Raw genomic sequence first — 21,156 nt, forward strand, 5'->3', positions numbered from 1 at the left:
ATTTACATTTAACACGGTACTGGATTGTATTTGCTTTTTTTGTCTCTGCTGCTGCCTGATTGCATACTTTGGACTCCAAATGAGGTCTGTAGCTGATGGGTCAGTTCATAAATCTGAAGTTCTACTGTATCTTCAGTATTCAGGGCAGTTTCTGCCCCTTTTCATTTGTCTACTTTTCCAGCTAGGCAGTTTCTACATAATTTGTTGAGGGAAAAGGAAGCTAACAGATACTCAAACTCATTTAATTTATTCTTAAGTGGCTGACAGACTTGTACTCCAATTCAATGTACTAAGACAAGGGCTAAAGCCCCCGATTATCAGAACAGTTAGTGACCAGTAATGATTTAAAACTAGTCACCACTGATGTTTCCTGCCTCTACTCCCCAGTAGCTGTTGAGCAATTTCAAGAGTGTATTCATAATGTATTAGCAGAATAGAAATTCTTAATCTTTCAGGAAGTGTGCAAATTAGGCCTTCAATGCCTGGTAATTGAGTGCTAATTGATCTTCACAAGTACACTCCAATTCCCCTCTTCCTAATGACCACAGAATCTTTGGCTGCTGTGATCCCACTGTGGTATAATTACATCTACTACCATGGATCAGCCTGTAAAGGGGGATATGTAGTCAGTGTACCTATTAATACAACGTATACACGAAGCCACCAGAGGACTTAACAGAAGTTCATGCTGAAATTTAATGCTTAGATCCTTCAAGGATGAGTTCTACAGAAAAACGTGCATCTCCAGTATCATTTCATACTACTTAGTCCAAATGACTCTCTCACCTAACTTGTAGTTTAGTGCTCAAGTAAGGAACTGAGAGAATATGTGGCTAAATTATAACATGCTTTTCCTCATGTAGTGTAGCTCTACTAATGTATTGATTTCAACCTGCAAAAATCCATTTCTCTAAATAGCCCTGACAATTACTAGTTTCTATGATACATTCAATTAATTTATTTCAAGTAGGGCACTGTGTAATGAACTCCAGTTGAAAGTTAAAGGCACTCACACAATATTGCTAACAGAAGTTAGATTCTGGCTATCACCCTGAAGTATTTTCAAGTTATTCCACGTAGTGGTTATACTGGAAGACTTGCATGACAACATCTATATATAAAACAACAATACTTTTCCACAGTAATTTCTTTTAACACTTTTATACTAGGTATTGTGTTGAATCCCTGCGAAAAAGCCCTTTTACCAGTCAGCAGTACATGGCTAAAGATATCAGTCTACAAGTACATGGGGGCGGAGGAATGAACATACACCTTGTTCTCTGCTTATCTCTACTTGAAGCTGAGATTCTCACAACATTTGTTAAATGGGAATGAAAGTCATGTAACATAGATGTACTTCACTACGTGAACTTGAATATATAGTATCAGATGAAAAGTGAGTCTCTGGCACCCTCTGGTGTTTGACTATGCCTGTTTTATTCAGTCTTTTATTTACTCCATTTTACTGAAGGGAGAACAGAAGGCTAGAAAGGAACACTTAAATCTATCCTATATTATATTGACCCTGGGCTACTAATCGGAATAAACGTATGGCCCTTAAATTCTATCAAGGTGAGACTGATAAGCTTGGTAGAGAGAAGGAAGCAACCTGAAGAGTGAGAAAGAATTCTACCAGCACTCAGACATCAGAGTGAGACCACCAACAGATGCAACAGCTGTCAGCAATGCGTTCTGTGAAGACCCCTCAACAGTGGTTTCTTGCTCCTACCCTTTGTCTGATAGGGCCCAAATTTGTTAGTCTTTCAGACAAGTGGCAAGGCCCATCTTTTCACTTAAGTATTTGGGGAGGACTGTATTTCTGCAGTGGTCTATGGTTAATATAGTTATAAATATCTGAAGAGCCATTTGTATTATATATATTTTTCAATTCTGTAAGAGCTTTTTAGTGGCCGGGATGATCAAGTAATAGGAAACAAAGAAAAGGGAAGTGCCAACATTAGAACTGGAGATTATTTCAACTGGTAAAGAAATATTTCTCAGGTGTTTTCTTGAAAAATGTGTGCAGTAGTTCCAAGGCACTCAATTGTTCCATGGCATCTATTGTAAAAACAGGGGCCACGGGCATATACTGTATACTCACAATTTTCTGAAATCCTATTATCTAAACCTCCTCATTAACTGAATCCCAGCATGCGGAACAAGGAAGGTATTCGGATAATAGAGCAGAGACTCTTGGCCACGGGGGAGGCCACCCTGACATTGAATGGCTCTCATGGCAGCGTGGCAAGCCCCCTGCAGACCTGCTGTCATGGGAGGGAGGGAGCAAGGCTGTCCCTGCACTGCCACCAGGCTGGCGACATCTGATCCCTGCAGACACAAGATGCAGACAAGGCTGTGGTCCCCGCAGGGCAGAGGAGAGTCCTAGCCATGAGAGACCAGTCAGCTTCCCCCCGGCACCTTGCACCTACAGTAATCGAATGGGCAGGAATGGCAGCATAAGAAGCCTCCTGCAGCCCCTCTTGAAGCCAAGGTTCAAGTCTGATTTAAGTTGGAAGTCGAACTGCTTTTGGTAGTCTCCATCTCTGTTCCAACGCTCACTTTTCAAGAGGAAAAATGATTTTGAAGTTCTGAAATTTAATGAGTTACTGGGACTAAAATCTTTAAGAATTCTAGTGATCTAAAGGGCCGGTATTTTGCTGGCCACCACAGTCAGAGCTTTAGCCGGAGACTTTTACCTCTACCTAAAAGGAGCAAATATCTAAGAGGAGGTAATAAAAGATTCCTTAAAAGCTCCCAGCTGTATTAGAAGGTTCCAGTACAGCCCAAATTACAGTTCAGTGGCATCTGGCTGTTTGGACTGAGCAGAGGTCATTTTTAGTTTAACCCCAACTAGGGTTTCTGATAAAAAAGATAACAGTGCAACAAGCTACTTAATGCTGATCTCATAGGGCAAAGCATTGACATGCCTCCTCACTATAAAAGCATCATCATTAATACACAAAGTTATAAGGTCAACACTATGGTAAACAGAATGCTGATAAAACCCCAGACCCAACAGTACAATTCCCATACAATTAATCCAAGTCTCTCAATTTTCAGGTCAATGTTTTTAGGTTCTTCCCCCCCACCGCATCATTAAGAGATCCATCAGAAGTCTCTAAATTATTTATTGAGGCATCATTCTCCATATCTATACTTCTGTCTGTTCCTTTTGTTGAAGTCCTGTTTCCTACAGCCACACAAACTTCCGACTTTGTTTATTTTTACCTGAAGGATGTTGTTCCATTCTCTTTTATTTTATTTTTCTGAACAGGAGATGCTTGAAGCGACAGAATTTTGTTTCCTGGCAGTGTAATTTGTTTCAGAAAGGAACCTAAAAAAACATCAACATGCCACAACGAAAAACAAAACCCAAGATAGATGACTGCTTATTCCGTACATATTCTAAACAAAAGTCTTTGTTGCAGGCTGAAGAACCAATTATATCCATTTGGAAACCAGACACTCAAAAGTACTACATTCTACATATTTTGCAAGGCTAACAAATTAATATATATTTTTTCCTCTTAATGAAATAGTTTCACTATCTTATTGCTAACCTACGCAGGTCACATATCCCACTACAGGAATGAGTTAGCTGAGACAAACGAAAATGTACTGAATTATACGTTAAATTAACTTGTACCAGTAGACATCTCACTTAATATCATGAAGTGCCAAAAAGAGAGCTTAAGGAAACAATCAATTTGCTGGAATGAGCATACTTAGAGTACTCAAAATAGTAAAACTATCTTTTAAGTTAAATGTTTTCTCAGCAGGCAAGGTGATGGACAGAGTACTCCCAAGGCTCTGAGAGTATACAGTTCCAAGCAACTTCCAAAGACACCCATATAATTTTACCTTAACTGACTGGTTTGAATACATTATTCCCCTTGTCCCTTCAGTGTCATTCTGCCACAATATCTAATGCTACAATGAAGCATTTTCCCATCTCCCTGTTTAAAACAAAACAAAACAACAAACCCCCAAAATACAGAAGTCCAGCCCTACCTGCAGGAAACTGATTAGTCTGAATTAGTGCGTTTAATGGCATCCTTTTTTCGCCAGGTTTCTGGAGAGTCAGTGTTGCTGTTTGTGGAAGTGTGGCCACTTGTTTAACAATGCCTCCTGATGGCTGCTGGACTACCTGGAAACAGTATATCCAATATCAAACATGGAAAGAGCTAAATATAGAGAGACATGAATCCTATCAACATGCTCATTCAACCAAAACTGCTGGGGGACATGCATGCATGTCTAGTTTTCACTTTAAGAAATACATCATGCTCATGAAACTTCAAATATACTTTTTGTCTTGACAGGACAAGTAAACCTACCAGTTGTTCACATTTGTACTTAGCAACACTGACTTGTTTGGAGTGTTAAAATGGTTTGGACAACAGACATTTCACCCCTAGCCATGTTGCCTATTTCCAATTGCTGTATCAGAACAGTTTCCTAATACCATATAATTCACTGCACTAAAGGCTTTAACTCTTTGATAAATTAAACTGGCATTAAGGGCTATCAATAGAAGATTGAACTTGTTGCTATATGGATTCAAACTATCACACTCTACTCAAAAGAAAGCCAGCATTTTTTAATTCGCAGACAATGGGTTTCATAAATAGTTCTTAAATTGTCTTTATACAGATAGACAGCTGAAGACTATATGCATCTACGAAAGTGTTAGTAAAGATAAAATTTGAAAACAATGCTTTTTTCCCTGAATAACCTAATTTTTAATACATATTTTTTGTACATTAGAGGGCCCCTCAAGTCCATACTTCTGCTGTGACTGACAAGTACTATCCAGCAACACTTGCACTGAATGCATTGGAGTTTATACAAGATAAAGAGCAAAAATCATAAGCACCTCTTGTGAGTGCTGCAGCAATAATGGTAAAGGAGAGTTGTGCTGTATTAAATTGGTCTGACCCAGTATGGCAATTCTTATGTTCAAATAGATTGTATTGGTCTTCGTTTCAGGGGCGTTTTTGTTAGACAGGTATTTAAATAAAGCCCGATTAGCGTGATTTCAATGCTACTTTAACAGCACATTCATGAGACTTGACTTTTCAGAGCCACATACAAATGTTTTCCAGACGCATCACTTTGTTTCCTCTCACTCAGAGCAGCTGATGAAGTCTGACATAAGCAAGCAAAAGTTTTATTAGTTACTCTGTGAATGTAGCTTTCGTTGTCAATGAAATCTGGCTTGCAACTTCTAATCCAGATCTTTGCAGATGATATGGAGAAGTGATATTAAAAACCCCCCCCCACAAATAAGACCAAGTACAAACTAAGATTTTTCCACGGTACGTCTACACTGCAGCTGGGAGTGAATGTCCCAGCACAGGAAGACTGACTCATGCTAGCAAGGCCCGAACCAGCACACTAAAAATAGCAAGGTGGACACTGACGCTCAGATGGAAGAGCCTCCCAACCTGGCACATAAGGAGTGGTGGATAGTAGGACAAAAAAGGGGGTAAAAAAGGGGGTAAAAAAGCCTTTCCTTCAGAAAAAGCCTGTTAATCAGAAGGGTAGTGTTGCATCTAAAAGAGCTGATGTAAACAGCAGAATATGGCAGAAGAACCAGAAGAGAATGGATCAATTGACCAGAAATAGGGGTCTAAGAACAGGGGGCCAGGAGGCCATGGTTCTCCCACTTTTTACTGGGCAAGCAATGTGGGGAGGGAGCAGAGAGGAGCGAGCATATGGGTGTTATGATAACTTAATGAATGAATGAATGAATGAATGAATGAATGAATGAATTAAGAGAGAATGAATAATGCCTATACACTGGTTAAGGCACTCACCTGGGAAGTAGGACACCCAAATTCAACCCCTTGATCCAATAAATATTTAGTGTGTAAGAAGTGGAACAATTTCAACAGGAGAGATTGAGACAGTCCCTGGCCCTTCCAAATACATTGTAGCCACCTGGTTAGGACTTTCACCAGGAAGGGAGGGAGACAAGTTCAAATCCCTGTGCCACATCAAGTAGAGGAAGGAACTGAACCTGGGTGTCTTATATCACAGGTGAGCACCCTAAACAATTAGCTAAATTGGCCTCAAAATGCCCCTGTATTTAGGGTACCTGTGACACATTTTTCTTAGGCTTCTCTTTAGTTAAGATTCTTGAGAAAAAGTTAATATTGGGAGCTTCTCCTTAAATGATATCACACTGGATAGTTTACGTACATTGCTATAAAAACAACCAAAAAGCCCAACACGCACTGTTGAAGACCCAGAGCAGGACAAGAAACTCAGAGATAAAGAGAAACTTTCTCTTTAAATATTATTCTTTGGTCATTTTAATAATTAGTTGAGTTTCTTTTATAATATAAAAAACCTTAGGAGACAGGAGCTTACTAAAATAGTTTAGCCACTTAGTGCTGAAAACCACCATGCACTTCTACATGAGTTAGTTTGCAGATTTCAGTTCAATTCCCAGTGAACAGGAATCCACACTACAATCCACAGTATCAATACTCCTAGGAAAAACCCAGGACAGAAGCTTTAACATTATGGAGACAGGACTCCCTCACCTCTAGACTGTGTCTCTGCCTCAGGATTGAGATCTTCAGCAGAACACCTATTAGGGCGTTCAGCTATACCTTGGCTTTTTTCCCCCCGCCCCACTAAAGAAAAAATTCTCCCTCTTTTTGCTGTGGAATAACCCTGACAGCATTAGAAGTCAGGAGCGGAGATCCCCTCAAATCCAGTTGGGGCAATTAGCATACCTGGCAAGATCAGATACGGAAAAACACTCAGCTCAGAATAAAATTCATGTTCACAACTACTCAACAACAGCCAGATTTATGAACTAGAACATTAATTAGAAGTAGGGTGTCTTCATCACTACACTTGCTCTCCCTTACATGTTAAAACAGCTGCAAACCATTATACTCAGAGGCAATATATTTAATTTATCAAGCATAACAGAACAATGTCTCAGGGAAACCTGAAGTAGCCCATTAACTCATGGCGGAATACACTTATCTAAACATTTATACAACTTTAGATCAAAAAGCACAATCTTAGATCTGAAGATAAAGGCAGAGAAGTTTAATCTTACCAGCTGTTTCACTCTAACTGTCTGTTGAGCATGAACTGACTGTGCCACAATAGAGTTCGGCTGGGTAATTTTAATACTGATAGGTGTCCCAATGACTGATTTCACAGGCTGAAGAGGGGTTGTCGTTGTGGTCGCCACTGCAGATGCAAAGACAGGTTTCACAGCCTGGAGAGAGGTTGTTGCCACTGCAGATGTGGGGACTGGATTTGCAGGATGAAGAGGGGCTGTCACTGGTTTCACAGTCTGGAGGGAAGCTGCTGCTGCTGTCACCAATGTGGAGGGGACGGGTTTTACAGTCTGAGAGCCTGTGACCACTGCAGAAACAGGGACTGGTTTTATGGGCTGAAGAGAAGTTGTTGCCAGAGCTGAGGTGGTCACTACTGTGGAGGAAGTTGGTGCTGCAGAGATACAGGTAGAAACAGCTGCTTGTGTTGTAGCCTGCTGCTGAATACACTGCTGGATAAAACTCTGGGCATTGGGCATTAGCTGCCGTAAGGCAAGCATACTTTTCTAGAAAAAGAGAAAGACAGCAGCAATCATAATACTGTGAATACCTTTTGCACGTTTAAGAATTACATTACTTTTCAACTGATTTTTTGAAGTTAATCTTGTTTCATGAGGAAGACAATGAGTTTGTTATACAGAATTACATACAACTGTTGTCAAAACAAAACAAAACAGCATGCATAATGCAATAGTTACTAGGATATAATGTGCAATAGTCCGAAGTTATCCACTGCTTCCCTCCATGGAATAAAGCTCATCTGATATTCAACTAAAGTTTCCTTTTAACTAGTTACCTTTCATTTAGTAACTAGGTTGCAGTCCACGCTTCACAATGAGAATAATATAATTACACTGTTTTTGATCTTTGTTTCAAAATACAGCAGTTTATTTATGGCATTGTGTTTATTCCATTAAATATCTTATATAGAAGCAAAATTCTCTGACAAAGTCTAAGAATCACCTGGAGATTCACTCATATTCACTTTTACACTTCCTGTAGTGAAATATGCCCATTCAGTCCAATTCTGATATTGTTCATATATGAAGTGACATTTATAGCACATTTTAATCATTTATAAAATTTTGGGGTCCAATAAAGTTAACTTCATCCTGGAAGGGAATAGCCCTACTATTCTTTATTCCGCAAAATTAGCAGACAAAAAAATTTACCTTACTTATTACTAGAGTCACACATTTAATTTTTAGTCTGAATAATGCATTATCTGCTTTGTTGGCTGGTGTATTTGGTTCAGATTTCATAAATTAGATTCTGATAAATCTTTAGTAAATTTCTCAAACTTTTAATGAGAACTTCAAAGAAAGCAGCCAGTGGAAGTTTCTCTTTCTAAGGGATCACCTAATTATACAAATTTTAATATATGCTTCCACTCTCTCACATAAGCGAGCTTCATCATTTAGTTAAAAAAGTATTCAAGCTTTTGCTCTATTCTACTCGCAAATAATTTTTCCTGTAAAAAAAAACCAAAAAAACAGTTGTAAAGCATTCACTTAAGTGGCGTGTGCAACTAGAATACAAGGGTACATTACTATTATTTGTTAGAATGATTACCATATAATAAGGTTTAATATTTCAGTATGATTTCTGTCTTCATCTAGTAGATTTAGCACCTTAAGTTTATTTGCTTTGCCTCCCATCATAAGGCATAGACTCTCACAATGAGCAAGGCTAAGGCCTGGTCTACACTTAAATCTTACTGACATTACTTAGGTTAGTTAAGGGTTTGATTTTTTGTTACACTGGCAAAAGCACTAGTGTAGATGAAATTGCATCTGTATAAAGGTGCCTTATATGTTATAGCTTTTTTCAGTTGAGGGGGGCTATAGAGGTATAAGCACTATTGTACAACTGCACCCACACTAGAGGAGGTTGCTGCTTTAATTATGATCGTATATTGTAAGCATAGTGTAGGGTAATTTGCAAATTAAGTACAGATAAACCCTAACTGTAACAAGAGGATTACGCTAACAAATTGAGATGTCTGGCTACTTTTCACCTTTTGGTGGCTACAATCATAGACTCATAGAACTGGAAGGGACCTCGAGGGGTCATTTAGTCCAGTCCCCTGCACTCAAGGCAGGACTAAGTATTATTGAGACCATTCCTGACAGGTGTTTGTCCAACCTGCTCTTAAAAATCCCCCGTGATGGAGATTCCACAACCTCCCTCAGCAATTTATTCCAGTGCTTAACCACTCTGACAGTTAGGAAGTTTTTCCTAATGTCCAACCTAAATCACCCTTGCTGCAATTTAAGCCCATTGCTTCTTGTCCTAGCCTCAGAGATTAAGAACAATTTTTCTCCCTCCTCCTTGTAACAACCTTTTTATGTACTTGAAAACTTGTCTTCTCTTCTCCAGACTAAACAACCCCAATTTTTTCAATCTTCCCTCATAGGTTACGTTTTCTAGACCTGATTTTTGTTGCTCTTCTCTGCTTGAGGTTTCAGTGGCTAGGAAAATAGAAAGGAGCAAAAACTCTGTCAAATGAAGTGTAAAAATGTAATTAGGAAGGCCAAAAAAGAATTTGAAGTACAGCTAGCCAAGGACTCAAAAAAATTTTTTTTTTGCTATTACTTTTTAAGTACCTCAGAAGCAGGAAGCCTGCTAAACAACCAGTTGAGCCACTGGATGATTAGGATGCTAAAGGAGCACTCAAGGACGATAAGGCCATTGTGGAGAAACTAAATGAATTCTTTGCATTGGTTTTCACGGCTGAGAATGCGAGGGAAATTGCCAAACTTGAATTTTTTTTTAGGTGACAAATCTGAGGAACTGAACCAGATTGAGGTGTCATAAGAGGTTTTGGAACAAACTGATAAAATAAAACAGTAATAAGTCACCAGGACCAGATGGTATTCACCCAAGAGTTCTGAAGGAACTCAAATGTGAAATTGCAGGACTACTAACTGTAGTATGTAACCTATCATTTAAATCAGCGTCTGTACCAAATGACTGGAGGATAGCTAACGTGACGCCAATTTTTAAAAAGGGCTCCAGAGGCGACCCGGGCAATTACAGGCTAGTAAGTCTGAATTCAGTACTGGGCCAACTGCTTGAAACTATAGTAAAGAACAAAACTGTCAGACACATAGATGAACATAATTTGTTGGGGAATAGTCAACATGGTTTTTGTAAAGGGAAATCATGCCTCACCAATCTACTAGAATTCTTTGAGGGGGTCAACAAGCATGTGAATGAGAGAGATCCAGTGGATATAGTGTATTTATATTTTCCTAAAGCCTTTGACAAGGTCCCTCATCAAAGGCTCTTAAACAATGTAAGCAGTCATGGGATAAGGGGGAAGGTCCTCTCATGGATCGGTAACAGGTTAAAAGATAGGAAACTAAAGGTAGGAATAAATGGTCAGTTTTCACAGTGGAAAGAGGTAAATAGTGGTGTCCCCCAGGGGTCTGTACTGGGACAAGTCCTATTCAATATATTCAAAAACGATCTGGAAAAAGGGGTAAACAGTGAGGTGGCAAAATTTGCAGATGATACAAAATTGCAATAGTTAAGGCCCAGGCAGATCGCAAAGAGCTACAAAAGGATTTCTCAAAACTGGGTGACTGGGCAACAAAATGGCAGATGAAATTCAAATGTTGATAAATGCAAAGTAATGCACATTGGAAAACAATCCCAACTATACATATAAAATGATGGGGTCTAAATTATCTGTTACCACTCAAGAAAGATCTTGGAGTCATTGTGGATAGTTCTCTGAAAACATCCACTCAACGTGCAGTGGCAGTCAAAAAAGCAAACAATGTTGGGAATCATTAAGGAAGGGATAGATAAGACAGAAAATATCACATTGCCTCTATATAAATCCATGCTATGCCCACATCTTGAATACTGTGTGCAGATGTGGTCACCCCATCTCAAAAAATATTTATATATTGGAATTGGAAAAAGTTCAGAAAAGAGCAACAAAAATTATTAGTGGGATGGAACGGCTGCCATATTAGGAAAGATTAAGAAGACTGGGACTTTTCAGCTTGGAAAATAGATGACTAAGGGGGGGATAATGATAGAGGTTTATAAAATCATGACAGGTGTAGAGAAAGTAAATAAGGAAGTGTTATTTACTCCTTCTCATAACCCAAGAACTAGGGGCCACCAAATGAAATAGGCAGCAGGTTTAAAACAAACAAAAGGAAGTATTTTTCCCACACAACACAGAGTCACCCTGTGGAACTCTTTGCCAGAGGATGTTGTGAATCATAGAATATCAGGGTTGGAAGGGACCCCTGAAGGTCATCTAGTCCAACCCCCTGCTCGAAGCAGGACCAATTCCCAGTTAAATCATCCCAGCCAGGGCTTTGTCAAGCCTGACCTTAAAAACCTCTAAGGAAGGAGATTCCACCACCTCCCTAGGTAACGCATTCCAGTGTTTCACCACCCTCTTAGTGAAAAAGTTTTTCCTAATATCCAATCTAAACCTCCCCCACTGCAACTTGAGACCATTACTCCTCGTTCTGTCATCTGCTACCATTGAGAACAGTCTAGAGCCATCCTCTTTGGAACCCCCTTTCAGGTAGTTGAAAGCAGCTATCAAATCCCCCCTCATTCTTCTCTTCTGCAGGCTAAACAATCCCAGCTCCCTCAGCCTCTCCTCATAAGTCATGTGTTCTAGACCCCTAATCATTTTTGTTGCCCTTCGCTGGACTCTCTCCAATTTATCCACATCCTTCTTGTAGTGTGGGGCCCAAAACTGGACACAGTACTCCAGATGAGGCCTCACCAATGTCGAATAGAGGGGAATGATCACGTCCCTCGATCTGCTCGCTATGCCCCTACTTATACATCCCAAAATGCCATTGGCCTTCTTGGCAACAAGGGCACACTGCTGACTCATATCCAGCTTCTCGTCCACTGTCACCCCTAGGTCCTTTTCCGCAGAACTGCTGCCTAGCCATTCGGTCCCAAGACTATAACAGTGTTCAAAAAAGAATTAGATAAATTCATGGAAGATAGGTCCATCAATGGCTATTAACCAGGATGTGCAGGGATGGTGTCTCTAGCCTCTGTTTGCCAGAAGCTGGGAAGGGGAGACAGGGATGATCACTTGATGATTACCTGTTCTGTTCATTCCCTCTGGGGCATCTGGCATTGACACTGTTGGAAGACAAGATACTGGGCTAGATGGACCTTTGGTCTGACCCAATATGGCCATTCTTATGTTATGATCCAAAAGACCTATACAGTTTTCTTCATTGATTACTTAAACCCCGCCATAACTCTTAAAACAAAGTGAGTCTAATATTAATAGCTACAAAAAGACACTCCCACCTTTCAGTCCATATAGTTTTTAAAAACTATGTAAAACTTGTAGAAGTTAAAGTTACATTATACTGGGATTTAGAGACACTACAGCTGTGGACTTCCTGAAGACCTGAGCTGAGAAAATGTAGTTAGCTCATATGCCAGATGTACTGTGGGTGGATAAAGTTAGAGTTGTTTGGATAATTAGTTACCTCTTTAAAAGAAAGTCAAGAATGTTCTGACTTTCCAACATATGTGTTTAACATACAACATTTAAAAAAACCAAATCCTGTGTTTTCCCATGCTTGAGACCGCATCTGTAGGCAAAAGTTTATGCAGCAACGCCCATCCACCAGGACTGATTTGAGAATCAACCATTGTCCTAGCCCCGAACAATAAAACAGGTTAGCAATGAAGATTTTTTGTATGTTACTCATTTAAGAGTGATGGCATACTTTACACTTTTTTGTGATCTCTTTCTACACTAACTTAAAAGCTTATATTTGTATCTAAAAAACACAAAAAAGGTAACAGTTGAAATAAATGAGATAAGAAACTGGAAACAGCTCAAATCCACACAAAAGTTTACTGTGTTTGAACATGAATGTTAAGAACTGCTTTAGATTATGCCAGTTCACATTCTGCTGAGTACTTCTCACCAAATCAAGTTTTATTCAGCATTGTGTTAGCTCAGAGATGGGCAAACTACGACCCACAGGACAGTCCTGCCCAGCCCCGAGCTTCTGACCCAGGGGGGTGTCCCCTGGTCCCTACCCTCCCCAGCAGCCACACCACCGCACAGCGCAATGCTCCGGGCAGCAGGGCTGTAGAGCCCGGCTGGCCCGATGCTCTGTGCTGCGCAACTGCCTCTCCTGGTGCAGCCGCGCTGCCAGCCACCAGTGCTCCAGGCAGCGCAGGGAGTGGGTTGGACAGAGGGTAGGGGAGTTCGGGGGGTGGTCTGGGGCAGGGATAGGGGTCAGAGGGCAGGGAACTGGGGTTGAATGGGGGCAGGGGTCCAGGGAGGGCAGTCAGGAAGGAGAGGAGGGGTTGAATGGGGTGGTGGTGGGCAGTTACGGGCAGAGGGTCCGGGGGCAGTCCAGGAGAAGAGGTGGTTGGATGGGGCAGCGGAGGGCAGTCAGGGGCAGGGGGTCCGCAGGGGGCCGTCAGGGGGTGAGAAGCGGGGGTGTCGGATAGGGGACGGGGGCCAGGCCATGCCTGGCTATTTGGGGAGGCACAGCCTCCCCTAACCAGCCCTCTATACAATTTCAGAAACCCGATGCGGCCCTCAGGCCAAAAAGTTTGCCCACTCCTGTGTTAGCTAGTCGTAATGAAGTCCTCAGGGTTTCATCTACATCATTAAGCCTCGACTGTGCTGGTTGCAAAGTCATGGTTGGCAAGTCAGCTAACTCACTTCTTGACAGCGTTCAACAAAGAAAAGTTTTGTAGCATAGACCAGCCTATATGCAATGAACAATGAAGTGCACATTCTAGTTATTATGCTACATTCATTTTATAAGCTGTGAAGTGAGAATTTATATACAGCAGAACCTCAGTTACTAACTGACCAGTCAACCACATGCCTCATATAGAACCAGAAGTACTCAATCAGGCAGCAGCAAGACCAAAAAAAGCAAATACAGTACAGTACTAACTATGTTAAACGTAAACTATTAAAAAAATAAAGGGAAAGGAGCATTTTTCTTCTGCATACTAAAGTTTCAAAGCTGTATTAAGTCAATGCTCAGTTGTAAACTTTTGAAAGAACCATCATGTTTTGTTCAGCATTACAAACAACCTTCATTCCTGAGATGTTCATAACTCTGAGGTTCTACTATAAGAGGAAACTGTTCTAAAAAGAGTAATAGAGATGAAGTAATAGCATATTTTACTGTAATGGACAAGTTACAACCCCACTGTAAATTCACTGCAGAAAGCCTTTATTCTGCCTAAATGCCTTTGCAAAAGTTACAAAAAACAAGAAAAAATGGGAATGACAGATTATATTACTGAGAGCTCACAAATGCCAAGTTTTGCATTAAGCACTGTAGAGTACAGTGATACTGATGGACTCCAGGCTGAAATAGGCAAGCTTACTGACAAGGAGTTCGAGGGTTGCCACTGAAAGATATGTATTAGCTCAATATTTGACAAATTACCAGCAGCCAAAGTAGTACAATATGCAGGACAAACAGATGGCAATTCTCACATTCTCTCTAACCCAGTTCTGCCACTTCGCTATTTTCCCCTAGGTTTTGAGGTCTTTGCTCTGTACTATGTCTATACTAGGTAGGCAGGTACATTTCTGTGAGGTCTCATGCACACAGTAGATTTGGACCCGAGTGCCTCAGTGTACAGCTGTACACAGATACACACAAATGCTTTCATGAGTGGTGCAGATGTTTAAGTACTGGATTCAGTACTTAAATCAGATCTTTGCTTTATAATAGAATGAACCCTTTGGGAGAACGATTCACTGCTAATAAAAAATTAGCAATTGGGCTTTCGATCAAATTGGCTGAATGGGGTTAGAGTTGTCCTGGACCTTTTTTTCCTAGGTTGTAGTATGCTGGTTGGGCAGTTCCTGGTGCAATTTTTTTAAAAACTGGTTTTTACTTATAGTTTAACTGTGGATAGCACCTAAAGCTAAGCAATACTTATTTCATTATATTATGATAGTATCTTTATTCTTTTTCCATCAGAAATAATTAAATACACAGCTTTATTCAGCTCTACAACGAACCGATTACAACTTTCACTACATTTGACTGGGTATTAAGTTTTAGAACAGCTGCAATAAGGTTCTCCAAGAATTAGTGCCAAGTATAACAACAGATTCAAGAATTCTATCAGTGAAAACACATTCTGGGAAGACCTAAGTTATTTCTGTAAGAAGAGGGCATGTTTTATATAGGTTAGCTTTCTTGGCTATAAGTATTATTGTCGCACTCCCTGGAAACTGGATCTGCAAGCACTCTGAGAAGTGAACTGAAAGGCTGTATACTTCCGTTGTGGCTTCTTTAGTACAAAACCCGCATCCTCCACTGAAATTCGATTCTGCAACTTCTTTACTTTACTGATACTCATTTATAACAGAGATCCCTCTACCTGGCAGCAGTAAGATAGTGGGAGTTGTGCGCAGGGACAAAAGTAGCTTACTCTTTCTATAGCAGTGAAGTCACAACTATTTCATAAAAAGACTGTCAAGCACTAGCCCCTACACAAGATGGCAACTTTAAAAATGTTTTATAAACAAAATTGCTCTATCGTCATCATCACTTTAGATTAACAGTGAAAATTTTACAAATCCATCTGATTTGTAACTATTTGTCCTCAGGTTTTTTTGTGTTTCTCTCTGCTCAGACAATGAAGCAAACAGAAGTAATTGACTTCATTTCACTATCAGGTTCTTAGCACTGCAATGGATTTCAAGCTCTACAGCTGAATATTAGACAACTAACTTTTTTTTAGAACTGTTTTTTAATTTTTGAAAGCTCTCTATTGATCTTAGATTTTATAAAACAAAAATAAAAACACTAAGCACGAAGTGTAAGCTTTGGACCAAACACTAAAAGTTGGTTGGGTCACTGGAGGAAAAAGATAGTTTACAGTTTGTGATGTTGGAAGTGAGATGTAACAACCAAAAGAAAGGGATTAGTAAGCAAGTGGTTGACAGTGACAATATCGTGGCATATTTCCTGCTATCTTTTTCTAAAGTTTGATTTACTAGTGTTTTGCAACGTGGGTTTGAAATTAGCTCCTAATATTGAATGACAAACCTATTTTAAAAAAGGTGTATACTATAAACTTCAGAACACCACACAAACTTACCTTGAGGAAAGGAACTAGATATGGTTGCGGAGAAGACTTGAGTTCAACATACAGCTTTTTTGTAAATTCTTCTGGTTCAATTTTTGCTTCCTAAAGTGAAGAAAAGCTTTTTACATGAAGTTGATCCAATCATAAATGGGAGTAATTTCAAATTCTACCTGAAAAGCATCCCGATTCATGGGAATTCCAAGGAGCATGGAGTTATTGAATTCCCAAATGCTTTTATTCATGTGATGTTTTTAAACCTAACTGATGTTATAGTATTATAAATTAAATACTGTATTACAGAATTAATTTCCTTTATGTCAGCTCTGAACAGTTATATAACAGCAATAACTGCTCAAGCATCCATTACAAGCAGGCAGCAAGTGCTTTCTAAGAGAAATGTTACTTACAGACATGTTGACCCCTCTGAGTACCATCAGTGTTGTGAAAAATACTGTTTAATATACTTATTTTCTGTAAAATAAAGGTAATTTATCTACACACAGATCAAGATGGACTCAACTTCTAAGGTCTTAAAAAGCACAATTAAAAAGATAATTCAATAATTATATGTAATTCTCCTGTAAAACATACAGTGTATGAAAGTAGAGTACTTAGAGATTCTTTATAAAACATAATATAAAAAATAAACCTCATAATGCTCAGTTATATATTCTGCTGAGGCTAATGGTATCTGAAAGTGGACAGGCCAACTAACCAAATGACAGTATTAGTATTTAGATCTTTTTATTCCATTCTGTTGCTTGTTTTGTCTCACTGAGCTTGGGCATAGATAGGGCCCTACTAAATTCACGGCCATGAAACACACATCATGGACCGTGAAATCTGGTCTTTTGTGTTTTTACCCTATACTATATAGATTTCACAGGGGTAGACCAGCATTTCTCAAACTGGCGGTCCTGACCCAAAAGGGAGTTGCAGGGGGATCGCCAGGTTATTTTAGGGGGAGTCGCAGTATTGCCACCCTTACTTCTGTGCTGCTGCAGGTGGCGGTGCTGCCTTCAGAGCTAGGCAGCTGGAGAGCAGTGGTTGTTGGCTGGGCGCCCAGCTCTGAAGATAGCGCCCCGCCAGCAGCAGCACAGAAGTAAGGGTGGTAATACCATACCATGCCACCCTTACCTCTGCACTGCTGCCTTCAGCGCTGGGTGGCCGGAGAGAAGTGGCTGCTGACTCATAGCCCATCTCTGCAGGCAGCAGCCCAGAAGCAAGGGTGACAATAGCATACCACTCCACCCTTACTTCTGCCCTGCTGATGGCGGCTCTGACTTCAGAGCTGAGCTTCTGGGCAGCAGCCGCCACTCTCCAGCTGCCCAGCTCTGAAGGCAGCGCTGCCGCCAGCAGCAAGGCAGAAGTAAGGGTCGCAATAGTGCAACTCCCCCTACAATAACCTTGTAGCGACTTCCTCACAACTCCTTTTCGGGTCAGGACCCCCTACAATTATAACACCATAAAATTTCAGATTTAAAGAGCTGAAATCATGAAATTTACGATTTTTAAAATCCTATGACCATGAAATTGACCAAAACGGACCCGGAACTTAGTAGGGCCCTAGGCATAGATCAATGAAAACCAGGACAGGTACTGCCTACGCTAGACCAGTTACTGATATATACGCTGCATGTTTAGAATGATGTACCAGTACTTCAAACACACTACTGCAAGTGCTGTCTTAAGCACCATTTTATCTCAAAGATACAATAGTTAAAAAAAAAAAAGAAAAAAAGAAAAGAAATAAAGAAAAGCTAAGTATAGGTTAAAAAGTTAGGGTTAGTATAAAATTTTTTATTCTTTTCCTCCACTTGTTTTACAACATTTACCTAAGCCTTGTTTGTGTCCCCAAACAAACGTAACCAGTGTCAGAACAGCAGCAATTTTTTAAGCAATACTGCAAAAAAAGTCTGAAGACACAAACGTGGAGAGATGATAAAAATAATCTTAAGCACATATTAACAAGTATACAAGATGCCACTGAAGAGCAGAATTATCCCAGTCTATCCCAGCCTGGAACCAGGCCTTGTAGTCCAATAAGAAAGCTGGGGTAGAGAAAGAAGAGGGTAGGTGGATAAAGTTGCAGTATCTCACATCTGCCTTCATATTTACAAGGCTGTAGGCTCAATAAAACAGTATCAAAAGCTAGATTTCTCTGCTTCTATGACACTCAGTTAAGTTGCAATGGTATGTAAACCAGATGTACATTGCCACCAGCTGAGGCATGCAGTCTCTAAAGTGGGATCACAAGAGAAGAGCAGAAGTGAGCAACTGCAAATGAAAAAAAGTCACAGAAGATGAGAGAAAATAAAAGAAAATGCAACTGAGAACAGAACAAGAGGACTCAGGGGAGGAGCTATCCATCCACAAGTCAATTGCAAGGAGACTTCTATCAGGAGAAACCAAGACCAATTAAGTTCGACCCTCAATCCCACATACTAGCATGTCAGATTACTTTGTGCACTGAATAGGACAAAGGTTCTGTGTAGAAAAAATAGCATGTGATCATGTAATTGAAGCCTGAATCATAATGCATATACACGAAGGGGCTAAATTAAGGTTGCCAGAATTCAGGTTTCCCATATATTTCTTAGCTTTAGAGTGATTGACTTGACAACCTAAGTAATATTTATGAATTTTTAATGCATAATTAGAAAAAACAACTACGCTAGAATAAGCTAACTTTGCAAAGTGCTTTGCATATAATGCCTTAAGTATTAAATATTGATAGAAGATTTTGAATAAAAAGAGTCTTACCAATAAATGTTGTACCAGATTCTTCACATTCTGTCCCATTTCTGGGGCTTGAGGTCCACTAGATGCCAGCTTTATTAACGTTGCAAGAAAATTCTTGCATTTCTTCACATTCTCTAGCATTTCCTGGTTGTGGAAGTCAGGGAAAGACTTAGTTAGACACTGCACTGACTTTGAACCTCAGCGGCTTAGAGAAAGTGATATTTTAAATTACTTGTTTGCCTTACTGTGGAAGTGTTGGGTTGTGCTACTGTTGTGCCCTCTGCTTTGACAGAGATTGCCTTTTGGGAGACAGACGGTGCAGGAGGTCCTGTGACTGGAAGCTTTACAGGTGTTCCAGTACCTGGAGGTTTAACAGCAGTAACTGTTGTAACACTGTTAGTTGCAGCTGCTGGCTGAAAAGAGATATGAACACTTGTTTTACTGATACCTTCTCAACTTCGCAAACATATGCCATATACTCCTAAAGCGTAAGCAGTATTTTTCCTTAAGTCACCAAGTCAAACCATATCAGGACATAAATATGCATCAACACATCTGCCTCAGACACTAAACTTGCAACGATAATCATTAAATGTTATGTGCTTCATGTAACTGCAAATTAATCTTATTTAGTCAAAACAGAGAAGAAAAACCCCAGCCCTGTTTCTCCAATCAATATTGGAGAAGGTCAGTCTTCGCTTGTGAGCTCTCCAGACTAAAAAATAAGTGAGGGTAATCAACAATTTTTTTTTTGAGCAAGCTGATGGTGCGATTGTATAAAGCTTACATTACACAGTCTAGGATACAACAGTCTAGGACTGTGTTGGGGGAGCGGGATGCCATTCTGAAAGACTGACTAGCAAAAACTAAAACAATACAATTGCCAGCTTTTACTTAAGATCTTAGAACTTAACGCTTGCTGCTATGTTAAGATGATTAGAATTCAGCTCACTCACCCACAGTTGTCTTTGCTCTAAAATGGCACACAGGAGTATAGTAGTAAAAACTAATCTTTCAGTGAAGTAAGCAGGTATGACTGGAACCATACCAAGTACAGATCTATTGAGTAAGGAGGTGCTATATTGGCTCTGTTTTAAGAGGACACTTTTCAGAATCAAAAAGCACTAACATTTAAATTTATGACAAATGTGATCATTCTTTCAATCCCTCTTCTCATTTCTTTGCTGCAAGTGGGCATGTCTCCAGGTAGCTGCCAACCATCACAAGCTGATCCATCTGATATGGAAGAAGCAAGCAGTTTCAAGAAAGCATGCCAGCTTAGCTTCCTGCTGCTAGTACACTTTAACAGCTCTCTGCAGGATCTTTGCCACCACTGTCTCTTCCAAGGATGTAGCTCAACAGATCTATGGCCATAGGGAGGCCAACTGGGCAAGAGAATCCCAGAAACAGATGGACGGGAAGAGGACTGATAGGAACAGAGTACAGAACTGTCAAGTTGCAATGTTTTGGGTTTAAAAAAAAGTTGCTTTGGAGCTACTCTCTTGTGCGTTCTGATACATTTATAGGTCAAGACAAGATCAGTGTTCTAGAAGCTGAAGAGAGGGGGTCAGGAAGTCTACCTTTCCCCTCCCCAGAAACACTGATATATGGGAATAAGATTCTATCGCCTGCCTCTCAACCTTCTCCACTACTCTGACATGATGCTCATTCTTAGTCCAAGTAATGGAGAAATTCACATAAATGATAGATCTTGTATTAGTGGCATTTATCCTGCATATTTGCAAAAGGTTTGTATGCGGAGCAGTTGCTGTCTTGAAATGACAGTACACCAGCATGATGCTAATTAGATAGTCAACTTTGTGATCCCTTCTGGGATGAGACAAACAGCCTGCACAATCTGAGATGGGGAGGGGTGCACGGGATTTGAGGTTTTTAGGAAAAAGAAGAGTTGAAACATCAAAGAACAATACCTCTGCAGACTGGACAGAATACTGAGTTGGTAATATTTATTGCAGAATATGTTGTGCCAATAGCTTTACACACTATTTACTACAGTAGTTTTAGTACAGGAAAAAGCTAAACTAAACTAGCTTAGCATTGTATCTCTCCATATTAACTTTTTTTTTTGTTTTTTTTTTTTTTAAACACTTCCTGACTATGGTCTTCTGATGCTGTCGATACTATTGCTAGCAAGCTGATTTTTGGGGGGTTGGCTAGTTGATACAACATAGCTACAGAACAAGCCTCTTGGGCTCCCTTCCTTCCTTTC

General features: G+C 40.0%; 1 protein-coding gene across 1 annotated transcript in view; it reads right to left on the reverse strand.

The window, feature by feature from the left end:
• Positions 1–21,156, reverse strand: part of TAF4B (TATA-box binding protein associated factor 4b) — a 120,878-nt gene that overhangs the window by 67,766 nt on the left and 31,956 nt on the right. Inside the window, exons 4-9 of the mRNA XM_077809043.1 lie at positions 19,172–19,339; positions 18,948–19,070; positions 16,197–16,286; positions 7,082–7,591; positions 4,012–4,147; positions 3,229–3,334 (exon numbers count right to left, since the gene is read on the reverse strand). Of these exons, the coding sequence (XP_077665169.1) occupies positions 3,229–3,334; positions 4,012–4,147; positions 7,082–7,591; positions 16,197–16,286; positions 18,948–19,070; positions 19,172–19,339 (1,133 nt within the window). The remainder of the gene's footprint in view (positions 1–3,228; positions 3,335–4,011; positions 4,148–7,081; positions 7,592–16,196; positions 16,287–18,947; positions 19,071–19,171; positions 19,340–21,156) is intronic.

This window comes from Eretmochelys imbricata, chromosome 2 (genome assembly GCF_965152235.1).
Source record: "Eretmochelys imbricata isolate rEreImb1 chromosome 2, rEreImb1.hap1, whole genome shotgun sequence".
In the NCBI taxonomy this organism is placed as follows: Eukaryota; Metazoa; Chordata; order Testudines; family Cheloniidae; genus Eretmochelys; species Eretmochelys imbricata.